This window comes from Myotis brandtii, unplaced genomic scaffold, assembly GCF_000412655.1.
Source record: "Myotis brandtii unplaced genomic scaffold, ASM41265v1 scaffold1186, whole genome shotgun sequence".
Taxonomy (NCBI): domain Eukaryota; kingdom Metazoa; phylum Chordata; class Mammalia; order Chiroptera; family Vespertilionidae; genus Myotis; species Myotis brandtii.
The window spans coordinates 37,201-59,860 of NW_005354120.1; the positions used below are offsets into that span (position 1 = coordinate 37,201).

Here is a 22,660-nt window from a genome sequence, read left to right on the forward strand (position 1 = left end):
TTTACAATGTCAACGTCTTAGTCTATTAACAATGGTAGTTTCCATCCAGACATACAGATCATGAAATTTTACTCCCTTATGTTTTTATTTTATTTTTTTTAAGGTTTTTAAATTTTTTGTATTTATCTTTATTGTTGAGAGTATTACAGATGTTCCCCATTTCCCCCCCATTGTCTCCCTCTACCTGGTTCTCACCCCACCCCAGGCTTTCACCACAATTATGTTTTTATTTTAGTCAGATATTTTACTGTACTATTCAGATTTTAATTTTTCTTGCCTAGAAAGGATAAGCTAGAAACATAAACATTTTAAAAGCCAGAATAGATTTTAAAATATGAAGAGCACCATAAAGGATTAACTGAATAAAATTAATTTGGAGACTGGTCAATGAAAATTCGATAGAATTTTCCAAGCATAGAGATGTCCTTTTCATTTTCTACTTACTCACTTCCCCCTGACAACATTATATTCTTCTCTTACAAATGAGCCTGGGGTGTGGGGCAGGGCGGGCTATAAGGGGTCAATGGGGGGTAAAAAGAGAGACATATGTAATACTTTCAACAATAAAGATTTTTTGAAAATAGTCTGAGTAACCCAGGTTGCAGCTCTGTAACTGGAATATAATGATCTCCTAGTTAATAGCCTTAGAACTGTGTTTTTTTAACTTGAATTTTCATTACATTTAATTGATAAAAATATATGCACGTTATTTACCTAAATACTTTTGAAAATACGACTTTAATCATAGCCCAACCAGAACCTCTTATTTTCATTTGAGATTTTAACCATTGTAAGGAGAAATTTATGTGTGTTTGCCAAAAGTCACGTTTATGTTAGCAGAATCCCATTGTAGAAAATTATAAAATACGAGAAAGACAAAGAATAAAATAGACCAATAATTTTCAATACATTACTCAGACCATTTCCTGGAAGAATGTCTGGCTATTGCAATCTAAGCTCACTTCTATAACTCTCTTTTCTGATAGCTCTTGAAAAGCTATAACAAGGAAGAGAAACACATTTTGGAAGCAGAAAATAAAAAACTGGTAGAAGACAAGGAAAAACTGAAAACTGAACTAAAGAAGACTTCAGATGGTAACTTTGTGTGCATGTGCCAAAGCAAAAAGAGCATGATATTTTATGCTGTTACACTTCACTGTTTTCCCTAAAACAAATCTAATGGCTAAATAGTTCTTCTGACTGAAATACCACGAGCGACCTATTTATAAATTCCTGCTCAAATATGAAGATAAAACATTGTTTCAGCCAAGAGAAACATGCTGTGTTATACAGAAAAACATGTAGGTGTTTCAGATCTGTGTTGTAAATACAGATGTTCTTACCTTAGCAAAAGAGCTATGTTCCTAAAAAGTTGCTTATGAACACATTATTGGAAAATAAATCACATTCTTCCATTATAGTATATTGCTCCTTTAAAAGAAGTGATCACAGATGGACAGTTTGGTTATAAGAAAGTATATTGCTGCCCTGGCTCTGGGTGGCTCAGTTGGTTGGAGTGTCATCCTGTACACCAAAAAGGTGCGGGTTTGATTCTTGGTCAGGGCACGTACCCAGGTTGCAGTTTGATCCCAGTCTGGGCATGTACAAGAAGCAGCTGATCAGTGTTTCTCACATTGATGTTTCTCTCTCTCTAAAAATTAATAAGAACATATCCTTGGGTGAGGATTAAAAAAATTTTTTTTTAAAGAAAGTATATTGCTAATCTCAAGCCCTAATATTTCCTATCTGCCAGATATAAGGAAAGCATTCCTTGAAAAAGATGGGTTGGCATAGAGTAAGAAAAATCTGGATGTCAGCTGAGAATTTGAATTTTTTCATTTCAAAATACATTGCAATGAGGACTTGGGTAAAGCATCCTAACTTCATTTTCCTGAAGGCAGCTATCCCGAGGAAGGGAGAGGGAGAGGGAGAGAAACAGCAATGCCTCGACATGGATCAACTGCCTCCTGCATGTCCCCTGCTGGGGACTGAGCCTGCACCCCAAGCATGTGCCCTGACTGGAAATTGAACCTGTGACCTTTTGGTGCATGGGTCAATGCTCAACCACTGAGCCACATGGCTGGGGCCATTTTTTGTTTTTTTGGGTTTTTTTTAGTAGTTCCGATAGTATTTTCTTCTTTTTAGTCAAATTATTATTGCCTGCAACCACATAGCACAGAAAACTGGATACCCCAACTCCAATGTCATACCAGGAAATTCTGTTTAAAAGTTTGTGGCTTGATCCCAGTGAACATTTCTGCATAAAAGTTATTCCTTGATGTTATCCAGACATTGGGGAACCTCTCAGTCAGTCAGAGCTAAAGTAATGATCAATGTATACGCCTTCTCCAATTTTAAGTCTCTTCCATTACTTTATGTTGGAGATAAATTGGAAAATGTTCAGTGACTGAATGAAGGACCTACTTTATGCCATTTGTAAATTTAGATTTTTTAAATAGGCCTCAGTATAATAGAAATTCTCTGTAATATAACTTGCAAATTGATTATGCATTTTTATTTGTGTAGAGTTTTCTTCATCAAGATATTTTGTGGTTTTTTAAATTTATATAGGTATTTTTATTTCAGAGAGGAAGGGAGAGGGAGAGATTGATAGAAACATCAATGATGAGAGAGAATCATCAATTGGCTGCCTCCTGCATGCCCCCTACTGGGGATCAAGCTCACAACTGGGCATGTGCCCTGACCAGGAATTGAACTGTAACCTCTGGGTCAGTCACTGAGCCATACCGGCCAGGCCTTTGAATTTGAGATGGAAAAATCTGAAGGTAGCCGTAACCGATTTGGCTCAGTGGATAGAGCGTCGGCCTGCGGACTGAAGGGTACCAGGTTCGATTCCAGTCAAGGGCATGTACCTTGGTTGTGGACACATCCCCAGTAGGGGGTGTGCAGGAAGCAGCTGATTGATGTTTCTCTCTCATCGATGTTTCTAACTCTCTATCCCGCTCCCTTCCTCTCTGTAAAAAAATCAATAACATATATATTTTTTAAAAAATCTGAAGGTAAAAGCTAATTCCATTAAAAAAATCAATAGGATATTTAATACAATATTGAAAATTTAATAACTTTTCTACTTCTTATTTAAAGTTAAGAAAGTAAATCAGAAGATTCTTTAGAGGCAGTAAGTTAAAAAAATAAGTTACTCCTCTGGTCAAGGTGGTATAATATATGGTAGGGGTAGTATAGCCCTAATTTCAAAATCTTATCATAGCTGGTACTGTTGGCTCTTCTGCAATTCCAAAAGATTTGGAACAGAAAACTGGAAGTTTTAATATTTGTATAAAAATAAATTTAATAATCACCTACCCTCTACATTAGACATTTCAGAACAGAAACTGTGTTCTTTAACCCAACACAAAATATTGCTGCTAATCCTTCTGAAGAATACAAAGGACTATTTTCAAAATATCTTTTATTAGTTTAAAAAATTATTTTAAAATCTTGCTTTCTTTTTTCACATCTGCCAGCAATCCTTTTTCTTATGTTGTTAGTAGGATAGTATAAAAATAAAAGACAGATGGGAATAGGTTGTGTGCCCTGCTACACCTCTCAACCCTGAGCTTAACCTCACAAGTCTGAGATGTAACTCTCTAAACTCAATATTATTTTAGGTTAACATAAAGAAACACAATATTTCTTTAAGAGACATTTCAGATGTTTGGAGAAAATTAACTCTTCGATAATATAGGCATTGTGTTTATAATCTGATAACGAGATGCCAGCTCCTGTGTTTGAAGTGTAGACTACACAGCTACTTTCAACGTGAATCAGTGTTGAGGTAAAAGCAGATTTTACCTGTTTGAGTATGTCCTATTTGGTTTCTGCAAGGTGTGTAATATTTTATGAATACATTTTATTTACCCAAAGTTATTATTTTAGATAACATTACTAATGACCTTGAGAAGATCAAAGTTTCATTTCTAATGGAGGTATATCCTTGGCTATGTTCTCTTGACCTAAACCAGCCAAATTTATTAAGGCTAGAATTAAGAAATTACATAAACAAGTAGTACAAGATTTGAATGAATTTAGAAGCACCATTCTTTGGATGTAGTAGCATTCAAAAATATTCACTGATTTCTAAAGATTGAGGATATAAAGGCTGACAGTGCTTAACAAATGTTTCAGAAAGTTCTTTTATACTTGACAATTGAGTAGGAAAGCAATGTGGTTTATTATCTTTTTTAAGTACATGTTTATTGATTTCAGAGAGGAAGGGAGAGGAAGAGAGATAGAAATTCAATGATGAGAGAGAATCATCAATTGGCTGCCTCCTGCATGCCCCCTACTAGGGATCAAGCCCACAACCCTGGCATACGCTCTGACCAGGAATCAAACTGTGACCTCCTGGTTCATAGGTCGACACTCAGCCACTAAACCACACCAGCTAGGCTTGTTTATATTTTAATAGGTGTAAAATGATTTGTCTTACCCTTGGTATTTCTTTAAGTAAAACATTTTCACCAAAGTGTATTAGTAAAAATAAAGCATAGATATAAATATTTATTTAAGCTGGTCCAACCCAAATTGGAAAACTAGCATTCCAAAAACAGGTATTAGGAACACTCTCTCCGTAGTACCAATTCAGATTTTGCTCAGAGTTAGTAAATTACTTGTGCTTCAGTGAAGTAATATGACCCTAGTGTGTGCATGTCCCAAAACACCTAATTTACTAAGTTAGTCAGGTGTAAGGACCTGCCTGATCGGTCAATTTTAATGATCTGCTTAACAATAAAACTGATGTCCCAGTGTGTGGAGTAATTGGGGAAGGGCAAAATGAGAACTTAAGCTTTGAGGAATTTACAAAGCTCACAAGCTTTCATAATAAAATAGATCTTGTATGTAGTGGAAAACCTTCTGATGTTCAAGGACATTGACTTCAAAGGAGTCTTTTAGGATAGTTACAGTACTTATTCTTATAAATAAATACGTCCTCAGTATTATTCTTATGGGAAGATATATGTACCATTTAATCATTGCATGTCTCCAGGCAGTGGTAAAAGTAAATATGATTTTAAAAGTGATTGTACTACATGTGGAATTATCTCCTCCCCATTCCTTTAGGAGCAGGAGCAGGAATGTGTCTGTAACATGCTACATTAACAGAGTTCTAGGACTGCTATTTTAGTAGAGGTTGAGCAGTAGTATATTTCTCCTACAAAAAAGGGAGAAGAAAATACAAAAAAAGTGATTAGGGCAAATTCCTTGACCCTGCCTTTATTCTTTCTTTCTTCTTTCCTTCCTCCTACCCTCACCTTCCCCTTCCTTTACTTCCTTTCCTTACTTCCCTTTCTTCCCTCTTACCCACCTTCCCTTCCTTCCTTCTTCTTTCCTTCATTTTTGTCTGTTTCTATGAATAGTTTATGTGTGTGTGTGTGTGTTAATATATAATAATTAATATATAATATATAACATTTTGTAATATACTATACTCACTTTTTAAATACTACCTGCAGTTTCACTGGGGATTGAGCCGGCAAGCTGGGCATGTGCCCTTGACTGGAATTGAACCTGGGACCCTTCAGTCCACAGGCCAACTCTCTGTCCACGAAGCCAAACAGGCTAGGGCTATCAATAGTTTTTTAAAGAACTTTTCAAATAATTAATTTATTGCAAGATTTCTTTAAAAGGTTTTTGATTGACATTTAGAGAGAGAGAAAGGGAAAGGAAAAGAGAGAAACAGTGGCGCTGGAGCATCTATCTGCCTCCTCCTGCACGCCCCCCACAGGGGTTTGAGCTCCCAACCCAGTCAGCCTGGGCATGTGCCTTGACTGGAAATCAAACCAGCAACCTTTCAGTGCACTGGACAAGGCCCAACCAGCTGAGCCACACCAGCCAGGACTATTGCAAGATTAGTTAGCATGGAACATAATTAAAACTGTTCTTGAGAAGCATGCCTGTAGAGGATAAAGCAAATTTTTAATGTAGAAACTGAATGTAAAAGCCCATTCTATGTTCCTGAGTATTGACAGAATTTAACAAGGACCTTAGATTTGGACCAAAAAACAGAACCTTCTTGTCCTTTTTAATCTTGATTTTGTTAATTCAACTCTCTTCCTAGGTAAATGCTTCCATATCACCATGGCTTACCTTGAAAAGAACTAACATTTCCTTTTATAGACCAACTTCACTACCCTGGAAGATATTAGAGTAAAAAAAAAAATATATAGTCATTATCTTTTAATGCTAGTAAAAAGTCATACTAACATAGGATAAGGGAGTGAAAATGTTGAAGTGCTTTTTAGGAGAAATTGAAGGTCAAGACAAGAGAGAAAATTACAAGGAAATTGCTATTCTATTTATCAGTAACCCTAACTGAATTCCTGCCTCTTGAGTCTTAAGTCTCAAGAAAAAGATATAATTTAAAACTTGGAGATTTACCAATTCCTTACAGAGGAATGGTGTAAGCCATCTATCTATCTAAAAATAAATTCTCAAAGTCCAACCTAAACATGTTTTATAGTTGTAAATTCTCGTGGGCATGAACTGAACTATCTTTTACTTGCTGTTATTTCAAAGCCATCATCTTACTTTAAAATTGTTAATGCTTTTAAAAATATGGTAGTTTTGATCATAATATATTTTTACTTTTATTTCCTTCTAATGAGTTTTTATTATTTGAATAAAAAATACATGTTTTTCACCCTTCCTGGTTTGGCTCAGTGGATATAGCATTGGCCTGCAGACCGAAGTTTCCTGGGTTTGATTCCGGTCAAGGGCACATGCCTGGGTTGAGGGCTCGAATCCCAGTAGGGGGTGAATAGGAGGCAGCTGATCAATGATTTTCTCTCATTATTGATGTTTCTTTCTATCTCACTTTCTCCCTTCCTCTCTGAAATCAATTAAAAAATATTTTTAAAAAAATAAGGCACGAGTTGATAAGCCAAAATAAAGGTCTAGTACAAAGGGCTATGGTAGCACAGAGGAGAGAGTGATTGTTATTACTGGCAGAGTCTAGGAAAAATTCATGGGGATGGTATCATTTGAGCTGAGGCTTAGGGATGAGAGGGATTTCGGAAGCTGAAATGGGAGAGTCCTTCCCTAGCCTCAGGAAGGCACACAGATCTATGATGAAAGGCCATGATGACTAGATTATGGTTGATGTATGGCAGGGTGAGTGGGAAAGCCAAGAGCTGGAGGCTCATGAGTTCCATGCTTAGAGGTCCAAAATTTATTCTAAAGTAAATACAGAGGCAGCAGTAGATTTTTAGCAAGAAAAAAATATAGAGCCAAAAAACAATCTTTTGTCACATAATTTGTGGACAGGGATTTAGATTCAAGAAGAAAGAATAAAACAACTGAAATGTTTCCATCTATTGAAGAATTCTCTTTACTTGTTCAAAGGTACTATGAAAGCGTCTAAATAGCATTTGGGAGTGTGAAATTTAGTCACTCAGATTTGGTTTAAGACTGGCTTTTACTTTGGGGAAGTTAAACTATAGCTCTTCACAGAATAGTTGTATACACAAATGGCCCAGTGCATTGACTATGTCAAAAATTAAGTTACTAGATATTATTGTTACTTCTATCAAACTTTACAAGTTAAATAGGGAATGACTGAAAGAAGAAAGAAATTTTTTTTCATTTAGATTTTAGCTATCAACCTAAAAAAACATTGTCAAAAGTAATTTAAAACATTTTTTTTCAAGTTCAGGAATGATTTTTTTTCTGACACTATTTTACTTCCCAAATCCATTTGTCTTTTTTATATATCATAATAAAAAGTTGTCAAATTTAAGGTGAAGTCTTTTATAAATAAGCTTCTAAATTGAAAAAGATAAAAATACCTCTCAAAGCCTGATCAAGGGTAGTGTTAGATGTTTGATATGTTCATTTGCTAATTAAATCTGAGGTTGATTTATAAAACCATTGCATAATAATAGCACTGTTCTTTTCTGTGGGTGTCTTGGAAGTGTTTAAAAGTGCTAAACACCAATGAGATGAATTAGTTTTGGTTTAAAAGCTGAAGCATGAATTTTTGCTTTAGAGATTGCCTGATGGGGCATTTCCATGTGAAAATTCAACCAGTCTCAGATCAACTTACCCAGAATTGAACTTACCATCTTCATGTTCAAATTGTCCCCGCTTGGTACCTGACTCAGTCACTTTTGAAATGGATAAAAAGCAATCAGCTAGGAAAATGAGCTGAAAAATTAAAGAAAGAAAAACCTCTTTTTAAAAAATATATATATTTAATTGATTTTTTTACAGAGAGAAACAGAGTTAGAAACATCGATGAGAGAGAAACATCGATCAGCTGCCTCCTGCACACCCCCACTGGGGATGTGCCCGCAATCAAGGTACATGCCCTTGACTGGAATCGAACCTGGGACCCTTTAGTCTGCAGGCCGACACTCTATCCACTGAGCCAAACCAGTTAGGGCGAAAAACCTCTTTTTTTCCTAAAACTAAATCTCATTGCAACATCCCCTATCTGTGTAGATTTTGTTCTTTCTATAAGGAAAATTGATAGAGCTAAAAAAGGAAACTTTTTAGGAGGTTCCTTGAAATTTTCAGTACAATTTGGATCCTCTTCTCATATTCTGATACTTTATTTTTTAGTTATTTTCAGTAAATTTATAACTTAAGAGAAACTGATAAAACTTACAAGTGCTATTTTAGAACAGGGGTCAGCAAAGTATGACCATGGGCCAAACCCAGCCGGCTGCCTTGTTTTTAAAAAATAAATTTTGTTGGAACAAAGCCACAATCATTCGTTTACATGTTTTCTGTGACTGCAGAGTTGAATAGATTGTACAGAATCTGCATGGCATAGAAAGCTAAAAACATTTACTATCTGGTCCTTTACAGAATTAGTTTACTGACCTCTATTTAGGGTCTTCAAATAAAGAAGAGTACCTTTTTCAGTATAAATGAGGATGGTGAAAATATTTTTTCTGCTATTGTTAAAAATTTGCTGTGCACCTGTACTTCTTGATCAGATAATTTAAGAAATTTTATAGTAAAATTAGTTCTTTGTAAAGTGACTCCTTCAATTCTCACATATGATGGGTTGGTAATTCTTATAGATTCCATTTGTTGCTTTTGCTTACACATGAACTTGCTTTATAAAACATACCCTTTTCAAAGCAGTCTGTTATAATCTATACTTATGCAGTGCTTTGCCTTAAACATACATCTGATTTTTAAGTGAAAGCTAGCATATTAATATAATTTATAATTATTCTTCAGTAAGTAGAGAACCAAAATTGTTTTTTTAAATACATTACTTAGCAACCTAACTAAGATTAATAAAGGAAGTCTTTATGCAAGTATTGATATTTCCTATGCCAATAGCATACACAGTGTGGCTTATTTTATTTATTAAATTAGAAAGCGTATTTATCAGTTCCCTGGCCCTGAGTACCAGTAATCATTATAAGTATAAGCATTCTTTAAATCCATGTCTTTTCTAAACCCAAAAGCACTTTACCCATAAACCTCATTCATATTCCCAGTACCATAGAAGGTATGGGTAGGCACTAGTATACCTAGTGATGGGTAGAGAAACTGAGACACCCTCCCCCCAAAAAACATTTTTTCTTTGTTCTTTGCATGTGAAAAAGCTATTTTTGGTTTTACTCAATGTTTACTCTGTATTAAATTACTTGTGCAGCTTTATTTCCATTCCAAAAATTCTTGCTGCTCCTCTTGCAAAGCAAGCAGTCTCCTAAAGCATGTCCCACTTTAATCTCTCTGCTTCTTCACATTGCCACCAGAGCAGTTTTCAACACCATGTCTCCGACTATGCCTCTGTACTATTTCAAAGTCTTTATTGGTTTCTATCACCTTTGCAACTTTTCAAGATGGCACCTGGTCCCCACCGTCATCTTCGCTTTATCTCCCACCCTTGTTCAATATCAGTTTTATACTCCTACTTTATTAAATATTGTAGTGTGTAGTTCTAACAGTAGTGTTTCATTACTTTTTGCCTTTGCCCAGGACTGTAATGTCCTTTTTCCTCCACTCTTCTCTATAGATGATGCTCATCTTTCAGCTTCAGTGTTGCCATGTTTAGGAAGCCTCCCTGAAACTGTCTCCCTTCATGCTTGGTTAAGTGGACTGACTGCGGATTGAACCCGAAACCTTGGCATATCGGGACAATGCTCTAACCAACTGAGTACCCGGTCAGGGCTGGACTTACTGCTTTTTTATAATAAACTTTTTATGTTAGGACAGTTTCAGTTTATAGAAAAATAAGCAAGATAGTACAGCAAATTCCCATATGTCCTGTACTGTTGCTTTTTTTTTTTTTAATATATTTTATTGATTTTTTACAGAGAGGAAGGGAGAAGGATATAGAGTTAGAAATATCCATGAGAGAGAAACATCGACCAGCCGCCTCCTGCCCATCTCCTACCGGGGATGTGCCGGCAACCCAGGTACATGCCCTTGACCGGAATCGAACCTGGGACCTTTCAGTCCGCAGGCCAAAGCTCTATCCACTTAGCCAAACCGGTTTCGGCCTGTTGCTTTTTTTTAAAGAATGCCTTACATTAATTTGGTACATTTATACAATTGATGAACCAATAAGGAGACATTATTATTGACTAAGGTTTATAGTTTATTCAGATTTCCTTAGTTTTCATCTGATGTCTTTTTCTGTTACAGGATCTCATTCAGCACACCACGTTACCTTTAGTATTCTTGTCTCCTTAGGCTCCTCTTGGCTATAATAATTTCTCAGACTTTCCTTATTTTTTATGACCTTGACAGTTTTGAGAAGTATTGGTTAGATATTTTCTGAAATGTTTCTCTATTGGAATTCATCACATAACATCAAGAGTACATAGCAACATGATTTATTATTGTTGATATTGACTTGGCTGAGGTAGTATTTGTCAGGTTTCTCTATAATAATGTTACTTTTTTTACTCTTTGAAAGGAAGTCACTATTCGAAGCACATACTTAAGAAGTGAGGAATTAGGTTCCACCTCCTGAGGGTCCAGTATCTACATAAATTATTTGGAACTTTTTTTCACAGATTTGTCTATTCTCCTTTATTTATTTATTTATTCATTTATGTGTATCAATATGGACTCATGGGTGTTCATTTTGTACTTTGAGTTATAATTTAATATTAATTTATTTTGTTGCTCAAGTTGTCTAAGCTTTGGCTATTGGGAATCTTTCAGTTGGCTCCCGTGGCCCTTTGACGTATCCTCATCATTGTGGATTTTTTTTTTTTTTGGCTTTTTTTTTTTTTTTTTTTTGATTTTTTTTTTTTTTTTTTTTTTTAGTACTTTCCTATTTTCTTGTCTTGCATATATCTCGCCCCAGTCCTAGAATGAGTGTTTTATGTGTTTATTTTATTTTATTTTATTTTATTTTATTGAACTGTATTCTGTGATACTATTTGTTTGGTTTTGTTTGTAATTCTGAATTAGCATGAGATATTTGTAACATGATTATATTTTTATCAAAATATCTCAAGAATGGTCTGTTGGCTTTGTGACTGTCCAGTTATCCTGAATATTTTGTTTTTTGATTAACGATATAACTGTTTTTAGTTGGAACCAAGATTCCTATCAGGTGACTAAAGTGACACCTCATTATTTAGCTGGCATTTATTTTATTTTTAGGAAATGAACTAGTTTTACACAAGTGAAGTTTTTAGGTGCCTAAAAGTAAACTTTTTATGTATCCATTCTTCCTTTAAGGAACATATTTAAGCACCTACCATGTGCTAGGCATAGTGCTGGGTGCTCAAGGCAGATGCAACTGTTTCTTGAGTAGACCATAGTTTAGTGGGACATGGTTATACTTCAGCATGGTAGGTGCTGTAATAAAGGTTAGCTCAAGATGAAGCAGAGTTGCCGAAACCGGTTTGGCTCAGTGGATAGAGCGTCAGCCTGCAGACTGAAAGGTCCCAGGTTTGATTCCGGTCAAGGGCATGTACCTGGGTTGCGGGCACATCCCCAGTAGGAGATGTGCAGGAGGCAGCTGGTCGATGTTTCTCTCTCTTCGATGTTTCTGACTCTCTATCTCTCTCCCTTCATCTCTGTAAAAAATCAATAAAATATATTTAAAAAGAAAAAAAAAAGATGAAGCGGAGCCAACAGCAGAGATCCAGGACAACCTGTTGACATTTTGAAGGTTGAACCTTAATTAGCCAGATTAAATGGGGGAGAATGAGAGAAGCAGGGAGGTTAAGGGAGATGGGCAAGAATGTTTTCACAAAATGAACAGCATGTAACTGAAAGAGCATGGCATTTTCAAAGTACCACAAGGAGCTCAATGTGACTGGAACAGAAAGTGGAGGCAGTGGTGAGAGTTGAGCAGTAAGCCTAAAATCCATCATGAAGGGCCTCATATGCCTTATTTATATGCTAACATTCTTGCGGTGGGGGAGGCACTGTTAGAGAGTTTTTAGGAAGAGGAGCAATCACTTTGATGATAATGTGGACAATGAATTAGAGTAGCCAGGAAACTAGGTGAGGAATCCATTTCAATAATCTAAACTGGAGATGAGGACAGTGGTAACAGATGGAGTAGATTGATTGGTGAGATATAATGGAAGTATGGATGTGAGGTTAAAAGGTGGCCGAAGTGATGTCTAAAACAGACGTCATCTACATGTACCTGGTAATATAGGCATGGGAAAAACAACTACAGTGAAAACCACAATTTATGTTTCTTACTTAACAAAGGTCTGTGAGTCTACTTTCCAAGTATCTTGAAAACAGTACTGTAGGTTAATGGTCTAGTACTTGATCACTGATGAAGGAATAGTACATGTGAGGATTAAGTACTGAATAGCTCCAGTATATCACACTCTGAAGCTCTCAAAAATAGAAGCAAATAAACTGAAAAGAAAGCAACACTAGATGTATAGAAATTTATCTAGAAATGTTTCCTCTGGCACAATCCTTACAGCTCTTGTACCGCAGCCAGCTTTAGCTGTCATGCCAGTGCCTTCAAAATCTTTTCCATTTCCTGACAAAGCTTAGCCATTAGTGTCTGTTATCTCAGGTAGAAATCATAGTGACACAATACATTTACACAGTGTGCTAGTTTCACCCACTCCTCCCGCTGTGCAAACAGCTCCATTCATGTAAGTCTGGCAGTTTAAAAACCACAAGTATTTTTGGCCTGCTTGCATGTCATTGTACACAAACGTTTTGGCATACTATGTGTCACTATAACATTAGTTGGGGTTACTCTCTATATCAATAAATGATGCATGTGCCCCCAAAAGTGACTAGAACATAACGTAGTCTTTATTTGAATCTGGCCAGTGTTGTCATGAAATATCTCAGGTTTCCTTAAAGCCACTGTCAAGTGATAGCAACTCATATTTGCAGATGAGAAAATTGAAAGTGAGTTTGATGTATCACCTCAAGCCTCCTTGTCTAATAATATCTTCCCTATATATGCTGTTTCCAAAATAATATGGTTCAAAATAAAACAAGCATATTAAAATGTCAGATAACAAGTTTATATAATCCCTTAGTCACAAAGGCAGTTCCAGAAGGAGATAGAAGGCATACAAAACAGGATATTATAATTCTTGCAAAAAAAAAAAAAGACACAAAGGACTGGAAAACAATCCAAAATGCTCTAGGCAATAACAGCCTTTACTTACTGGAGTATGTCCAGTAAGATAGTAATCGTTAGGTTTCTTAATATTCACTGAAATACAAAACAAAATACTAGTAAACACAGTTTATACCTTGGCTTGATAAGTGCCCCCAAAAAACAGGATTATTCTATAGTTGTTTATTATAGATTCATTCTAGAAGTGATCCGAAAAAAACTCCTGAATAAACAGTACAAGTGGTTCTCTAGCTTTTTCAAAAATTAAATTTATTGGGGTGATATTGGTTAATAAAATTATATAGGGTTCAAGTGTACATCATCTGTACATTGCATGTGTTTACCACGCAATCTCAATTCTCCTTCCGTCACCATATCTTTGACCCTCTTTGCCACTTCCCCACCCCCTTCCTTGTGGTAATCACCATACTGTTGTTTATGTCTGTGCGCGTTTATGTTTCTTTTTGTTCATTTATTTTTTTCAGTTTTATATCCCACATATGAGTGAAATCATAAGTTCTTGACTTTTTCTGTCTCACTTAATATACTTAGCAAGATATTCTCAACATCCATCTTTGTCACAAATGGCAGTATTTCATCTTTTCTTATGGCTGAGTAGTATTCCATTGTATATACATACTGTATCTTTATCCAATCAACCATTGAAGAACACTTTCATTGCTTCCATGTCTTGGCCATTATGAATAATGCTGCAGTGAACATAGGGGTGCATATATCTTTGCAAATAAAAATTTTCAAATTTTGGGGGTTGATGGCTCAGGCTGAGTAGCTCATTTGGTTAGAGCATCGTCCTGATATGCCAAGGTTTCAGGTTCAATACCTGGTCAGGGCACATACAGAAAGAAACCAATGAGTGAACAACTAAATGGAACAACAAATCAATGTTTCTCTCTCTCTCTCTCTCTCTCTCTCTCTCTCTCTCATCTATAAATAGAAAAAAAAATTTAATTTAGGAGGTTGATAACCAGGGAAGGGGTTACTAGGTTATATGATAACTCTATTCTTACTTTTTGGAGGAACCTCCATACTGTTTTCCATAGTGGTTGTACCCACCAGTAGTGAATGAGGGTTCCTTTTTCTCCGCAACCTCTTCAACACTTGTTATTACTTGTCTTGTCGATAATAGCCATTCTAATTGGTATGAGGTGGTACCTCATTGTAATTTTGATTTGCATTTCCCTAATAGCTAGGGAAGTTGAGCATCTTTTCATATATCTCATGGCTATATGTCTTATTGGAAAAAGTGTCTGTTCAGGTCCTCTACCCATTTTTCAATTGGGCGGGCTGTTGAGTTTCTTTTGCTGTGCAGAAGTCTTTTAGTTTGATATAGTGCCATTCATTTATTTTTGCTTTTCCATCCCTTGCCTTTGAGGTTAAATTCATAAAATCCTCCTTAAGACCAAGATCCATAAGTTTACTTCCTATGTTTTCTTCTATGCAGTTAATTGTTTTAGGTCTTATATTTAGGTCTTTGACCCATTTTGAGTTACTTTTTGTGTATGGTGATAAACAGCAGTCTAGTTTTATTCTTTTACATGTGGTTTTCCAATTTACCCAGCATCATTTATTGAAGAGGCTTTCTTTTCTCTTTTGTATGTTTTTGGCTCCTTTGTCAAAATATTTTTTTTGCCCATAAACATGTGCGTTTATTTCTGGGCTCTCAATTCTGTTCCATTAATCTGTGTGTGTTTCATGCCAGTGCCATGCTGTTTTGATTGTGATTGCTCTGTAGTATAATTTGAAATCAGAGAGTTCACTACTTCCAGCTTCTTTTTTCTCAGGATTCATTTGCTATTTGGGGGTCTTTTGTGGTTCTATAAAAATCTGATGATTTCTTCTATTTCTTTAAAAAATGCCATTGGGGTTTTTATGGGGATTGCATTAAATCTGTATATTGCTTTAATAATATGGCCATTTTAACTATGTTGATTCTTCCAATCCATAAACATGGAATATCTTTCTATATCTTTATGTCTTACAGTTTTCAGTGTATAGGTTCATCTCATCCTTTGTTAAATTTATTCCTAAGTATTTTATTCTTTTGCAAAAGGAATTGTGTTTTTTGTTTTTGTTTTCATTTTTTTCTGAAATTTCATTGTTAGAATATAGGAATGCAGTCAATTTTTATACATTGATTTTGTAATTTGCAACTTTAGTATATTTATTTACTGTTTCTAATAGGTTTTTGGTGGAGTTTTTAGGGGTTTCTATATAAAGAATTATGTTGTCTGCAAAAAGTGACAATTTTATTTCTTCATTGCCAAAAAATATAAAAAGGACATAATTGGAACATTTGCCATGATTGGGATATGAATAGTAGATTAGAAAAAGTATTGTATTGATGTTAAATTTCCTAAATTTGGTAATTATACTATGATTATGTTAGAGAATACCTTTGTTCTTAGGAAATACACAGTGAAGTATTAAGGAGTAAAGGAGCATGATGCCTGTAACTTATTCTCAAATGGTTCAAGAAAATAATTGTGTGTGTGTGTACTACATCATTAAGAGTTGGTGAATTTGCATAAAGGCTACAAAGGAGTCCTCTATTCAAGTCTTGCAAATTTTTTGTAAATTTGAAATTACTTTAAAATAAAAATTTTAAATTCTGTTCAATGTTTTCTAGCCCTTTCAAAGGCACAAAATGACATAATGGCAATGAAGATACAAGCAGAGAGTCTTTCAAAAGAATATGACCGGCTCCTAAAAGAACACTCAGAACTTCAGGTGGGTGACATTCATGTTACAGGCTTAAATTTTTTGAAAGTGTAATTAATTAAGTCAACTATTTGTGTTATTTGCCCTTCCCAAATCAAGAGGTTGTACTTAATCCCGTTTTTATTGTGTAATTAAGGAACCCAGAATTTACCGAGAGCAGTGGTCGGCAAACTGCGGCTCGTGAGCCACATGCGGCTCTTTGGCCCCTTGAGTGTGGCTCTTCCACAAAATACTGACTTCTGCGCATGGGCCACGAAGTTTCAATAGCACTGTACATGCGCACCCGCACGTGGTATTTTGTGGAAGAGCCACACTGAAGGGGCCAATGAAGATTAGGACATTGCATGAAAATACAAGATAATCATATTCACCTTCCAAATCCTACTTGAGAATCAAAAGATTGCTGTAGACCATGGACAGTAAAAAGCTATATCTAATTGTCCTTTATGGATTTCACTTCTGTTGTCAAACCAACCTTAAAAGTTGCATTGTATCCTCAATTTCTTTGGGAAACTTAAGTTTCTCAATTTTACATAGTTGATTTACTTTAAATAAAATAATCAGAAAATAAGGGACTATAAAATATCAAGGAAACAAAGGTGGGAGAGGGGAAAGCTGATTTCCTTGCCATAAACAAATCCCACTTTGCAGCTTTTAAACCCATTTGGATTTTCCCTTCTGGTCCCCTTCCTGTTACAGTTACTAAATAAATATTAGAAAACAGTCCCTTCAAAATATGTAGTCTTTGCCTTTCCTTGTTTGCACTTGTGCTCTTCTAGAAAAGAAAAAAACAGAACTAACCAAGGGTCATTGGCAGTATAAAAGCATGAACACCTGCCAATTGGTAACTTTCGCTTTGGAAAATCACCCTTTACTTAAGGGACTTATCCAGAATAACAGCGCCATTCAAGCTGTGATTTTTATCTAAAGTGGTAAGATATATATAACCTGTTTTCTCTAATCCTGTCTTCTGATTGGTTGCTTAAAGTTAATGTTATTAAAGTTATTCTGAAAGCATCAACGCTCGGCCTGAATAAGCTTCTTTTTTTTTTTTAATATATTTTATTGATTTTTTTACAGAGAGGAAGTGAGAGGGATGGAGAGCCAGAAACATCAATGAGAGAGAAACATGGATCAGCTGCCTCCTGCACATCTCCTACTGGGGATGTACCCGCAACCAAGGTACATGCCCTTGATCTGAATCGAACCTGGGACCTTTCAGTCCGCAGGCCGACGCTCTATCCACTGAGCCAAACCGGTCAGGGCCTGAAAAGCTTTTGATGAACTTCCCATGTATAAGCAATAACACTACAACTCCATTTTATGAAATTTTTTTCCTCAGGGTAGACTTTTACCTTCTTGGAGCAAGATTTCTTAAGATTATTTCTACCCCATTTTCTTGCAATTTTAAATAATACGTTATAGTCATCTTTTAACATGATCAGTAAAGGGTATAATTTGAGAAGCTAGTTCTATTGGCAAATATCTGAAGAACAACAACAAAAAAGGCCACCCCATCTGGTTTTTGTGGTTCCCTTCATTCTTTCTCTGCCAAAAAGTCTTAATTGGGTTTGCAAGAGGGGAATAGAAATTTTGTTTTCCGGATATAACTGTGAAGCTAAGGCAAAATAGATTAAGACGGGGGATAAAAAGAACTTAACAAGAATTTTATTTTCCCTTCTAGACATCTTTTCTAGTAAAACCCACCAATTTTGTAGTTTTTAAAATTTGAGACCTTCTTAATCCATATTTCACAGTTGATTACTCTTACAATTAATAACTATACACAGAAAAGAGAATTTTTTTAAGTCCATGTCTTATCTATGAATCTGTTTCTCACTCTTTGCTGTACTACTTAAGTCCATTTTTTCTTGCAGGATCGTTTACCAAAAGACAACAAGAAAAGCCTGTGAACTGTCAGAAAGAAGAGCGTGGCACCCATGTCAGGATGATAAATTTGCTATCATGTTAGTCTCTCAGAAATTTAAAATTCAGTTCAGAAAAATGTACTATGACTGGCCAATATTTTTTAAAATGCCATACATAAGCTGTTATTATAATGGCATTATCACAATATTTGATGATGTTTCACATATATTGTAAAGTCTATATTCTGGCTCTTAAGTAAAATATAAGCATGTTAAAAACATTTAGATACTCATAGTAACAGTGGTGTATGGTGGCTGTTTACCAATAGAAAGAAAAATTCATTAGCCAGTTACTTCCAAAATTAGATTTTTAAGTTGCATGAAACCATTAATAGCCTTTAAAAGCTTTGATGAGTTTCTACTAATAATAATCTATTTAATCAGATGATGACAATGATTATGTATTTGAATATAGTATCCATTATCAGCAAATTTGTTCATAGGAAGATTAAATAAGGATAAATGATCAGAATTTGCCACTATATTAATAGGGAAGAGTCAGAGCAAAAAATAAAAATAGTGACCTTAAAGCCTGATGACGCATACTATGGTTTACTCTCATAAGACAACTGTTTTAATAATTATATTTTTGTTACTGTGCTTCTACATCTATTGGACTGTTTTTGTTGACATTTGTGTCAATGACACGTAATTAGTAAGTGGTCAATCTTTTTAAAGTCCATCTAGCAGTGGAGTTTACATCTATTTGCACAACTGTCACAGCACTGAACTAAAATTATTTTGCAACAATTTGGAATTCTTGACTCAGAGAGCAAGTATTTCCCATTGCTGTGATATTATATAGTTATAATACAAATATTACCTCCAGTATACATACACTGGTATCATAGTTCCTCTGAGATGTTTATGTATTCTGAAAACTAAATATTAAATGCTATTTTTCCATTCAAATATTCATTTAGTGTTTTCTTTAGAAAATGATAATGATTATAGCATTAATATGATTTAGGTTGTTCCCAGTGTTTAGACATGGAAATTATCTTCCTTGTCTCATAAAAACCTAAATATAAAAGAAAATGGAAAATAATTACTAGAGTTTTTATTTTCTTCATATTTGTTTTATCCTTTGTTGTTTATTATCCTTTTAGCATCAACTTCACACATATTTAATTTTTTTCATTGCAAAATGGATGAAATGAGCAAGTATGTAAGACTTTTTTTTCAGATAAAAGTCAAGAGTTACTGCTAGAAAACAGACACGTAGGAGACATTTAACAGGAGTAAGAAATGGGAGTTAGACCATCTGGACTGACAGCACCATAAATAACAAGAGGGAGGGAGTGCTGAAACAAGACAGAACTCCAAGTATCAACTGAAAAATATCCAAGTTAGAGCTACATGGGTAATACCTAGTGAGTGAGTGTGATTTTGGCCTGCTATACAGAAATCAAGTCTAATACAGAATAACAGAGAGAAAATTAGGAAATACACACCTTTAGAATTGGCAGAATTTAAATCTAATCCAAGCCTCACAATAATTTAGCCATTTGATTTGAACAAATTTTTTAACCCTCTAGACTTCCATTTCCTCATCTTCAAAATGAGAGCAATAACGTTTAGATCAGGATTACTCTGTATACTAAGGTAATACTGTGATTCTCAAAGTTGTTCAGACTGTATGGCAAAGATAAAGTCTGGGTGCTCTTTGAAGAGCACGAGGATTTAAAGATTTCCCAAGATCACTTTAAAGTGTACATTTAAGTACTCCTCAATCTCAGCCTTCAGTTTTACAGATGGGCAACCTGAGGCCTCAAACCTCTAAGCCGTTTTCTCACGGTAACATGATATTGGATGGATTCGGGGCCAGGATCTGAAATAGAATTCAGGTGTTCAGATATTACTCTAGTCTTTATAAACACAAACTAGCTATAATTTGCTGAACAAAGTATTGCCATGATTTATCCAAGGTTTGAACGAGGAACTTTTGCTTCAGACTCTATGTACTTTACCACGACACCAAATTGCCCCTCAAACAATACTTGTTAGTTATGCTCTCCTTGCCAATGATGGAGTTGAGCAAAAAATAAACATGTATTCCGGATTTGGTAACACTGCGTATTGTTTCTTTCTATTGTCAGTAATGACTTCTTTATGTTTTAAAAGGGCTAGGCTGTATTACGGATTTAAACACAGGAGTGTCATTCTTATCCTTTTCTACAGAATTACATAGAGTTTTGTCACACTCTCTTCCCCACTTACAAATCTACCTTGAGGTCCTGGACTCTAGGAAGGAGCATTTAAGAGGTTCTAGCCAAGTACTCATTGCTTATCAGGCTATATCTTGGGCCCCAGTACTGGTAAATAGAGTACCCTGAACCCCCAATCTAGAGCCTGGAGCTTAACTATTTCCTATGATACTATCCTGATGTCACCAGCCTGCCATGATCTCTAATTAAATCCCATGCTTGTTCTGGTGCTGGGTCTCTGCTCGCCTGCAGTGACATCCATGCTTCCTGCTTAGGCCTCCCAACCAGAGCCACTTGGATGTATCTCTCCTGTTTTACTCTACTTCTGTAAGTTAGCCTGGCCCTGCACTCCCATTCCATTGTTCACTGCCTTCTCACTACCCCTCCCATCCATGTCCCACCACAGCTGAACAGCCCATGCCCAGCGCTACTGACACCTGTTACACCTTGTTTTTGAGTGCCCACTACGCAAGGTGTAAGGATAGTAGTCCTTTTAACATGGACTTTAACATCAAGAATGATATGTCTAAAGCCCATGAGGCCCTTCTGAATGTTTTTGTCTTTCAGCCTACTTTCCCCAGTATTCCTGAAAACCCGCTTCACAAAGGTTCCGTTTTCTTTTTTTAATACAGTGGGGCCTTGACTTACGAATTCGTTCCGAGACCGAGCTCGTTAAGGAGCTCGTTAACTCAAATTACTCTATCAACTCAATGCAAAAAATCAGCCAAGAGACAATTGGTATCTCAAAAAACTCATTAGTCGGGACACTCATAAGGCAAGGTCCCACTGTTTTTCTTTCTCTAATCAATTTACTAAATGGCATTATTAACTTCATAGTGTTGCTTTCCACCTTGATCTCTAAACAAACATTACTCTTTCCTTCTATAGCCAAAAGTGATTTCAACACTGTAGAATAACAACCCCTCAAAAGATAGCCATGTCCTAATTATGGGAATATTCTCTTCTATGGCAAAAGAGTGAATATTAACTTTATATGGTAAACAACATGACTAAGTTAAGGATTTTGAGATGGAGAGATTATTCTGAATAATCTGGGTGGGCCCTAAATGCAAAGGAAGGTAATTACCACATAGAAGAGGAGACAGCACTGTGGCCTGAAGGCAGAGATGGGAGTGCCATAGCTGCCAGAGCTGAAGAGGCAAGAACAGATTCTTCCCCTAGCGCCTGCTGAGAGAGAATGACCCTGTGGACACCAGTGAAACTTGACTTTGGACTTCTGGACTTGAGAGCCATGAGACAATACATTTGTTGTTTTAAATCGCCAAGTTTGTGATAATTTGTTAGCAGCACTAGGAAAGTCATGCAGGAACATACAGGTAATGGTGTGGACTGACTTTCACAATGTGTGGAAACAGATACCCTATCTTAGTTCTTTTTCTCCACTCCTATTTTTAGTTCTTTTTCTCCTTCAGTGTTACTTCCATTCCCACTGCTACTGTCAACCCAAGCCATCATTTTTTTAATCTTTATTTGGAGAGTATTACTGGTGTCCCCCTTTTCCCCCCCATTGCCTCCCTCCACCCGGTTCCTGCCCTGCCACAGGCCTTCACCACCCTATTGTCTGTGTCCATAGCTAATGCATATGTGCTATATAAGATTTTTGGTTAATTTTTTCCTGCCCCTCTCACCCCGCTTCCCTCTGAGATTCATCCATCTGTTCCATGTGTCCATGCCTCTGGTTCTATTTTATTCATCAGTTTATTTTGTTAATTAGATTCCTTGTTTGTTGGTTTTGATTTTTAGATTCAATTATTGATAGATACGTATTTGTTACATTGTATTCATATTTTTTCTTCTCCCTCCTCCTCCTCCTTTCCCCCCCTCTTTCTCTACCTCCTCCTCCCCTCTTCTTTTTCCTCTTGCTCTTAAAGAACACCCTTCAGCATTTCATATAATACTGGTTTGGTGGTAATGAACTCCTTTAGCTTTTTCTTGTCTGTGAAGTTCTTTATCTGACCTTCAATTCTAAATGATACCTTTGCTGGGTAAAGGAATCTTGGTTGTAGGTTCTTGCTATTCATCACTTTGAATATTTCTTGCCACTACCTTCTGGCCTGCATAGTTTCTGTTGAGAAATCAGCTGACATTCTTATGGATGCTCTCTTGTAGATAACTTCTTTTCTCTTGCTGCTTTTAAAATTCTCTCTTTGTCTTTAATCCTTGGCATTTAATTATGATGTGTTTTGGTGTATTCTTCTTTGGGTTCTTCT

At 35.9% G+C, this 22,660-nt stretch overlaps 1 protein-coding gene across 1 annotated transcript in view; it reads left to right on the top strand.

Annotated features, from left to right (window-relative positions):
* The window catches only part of BCAP29 (B-cell receptor-associated protein 29), a 35,427-nt gene extending 15,443 nt beyond the window's left edge, over positions 1-19,984 (top strand). The window contains exons 5-7 of the mRNA XM_005858462.2: positions 987-1,095; positions 16,203-16,303; positions 18,172-19,984. Of these exons, the coding sequence (XP_005858524.1) occupies positions 987-1,095; positions 16,203-16,303; positions 18,172-18,207 (246 nt within the window). The 3' untranslated portion in view covers positions 18,208-19,984. The remainder of the gene's footprint in view (positions 1-986; positions 1,096-16,202; positions 16,304-18,171) is intronic.
* The last annotated feature ends 2,676 nt before the right edge of the window (positions 19,985-22,660 follow it).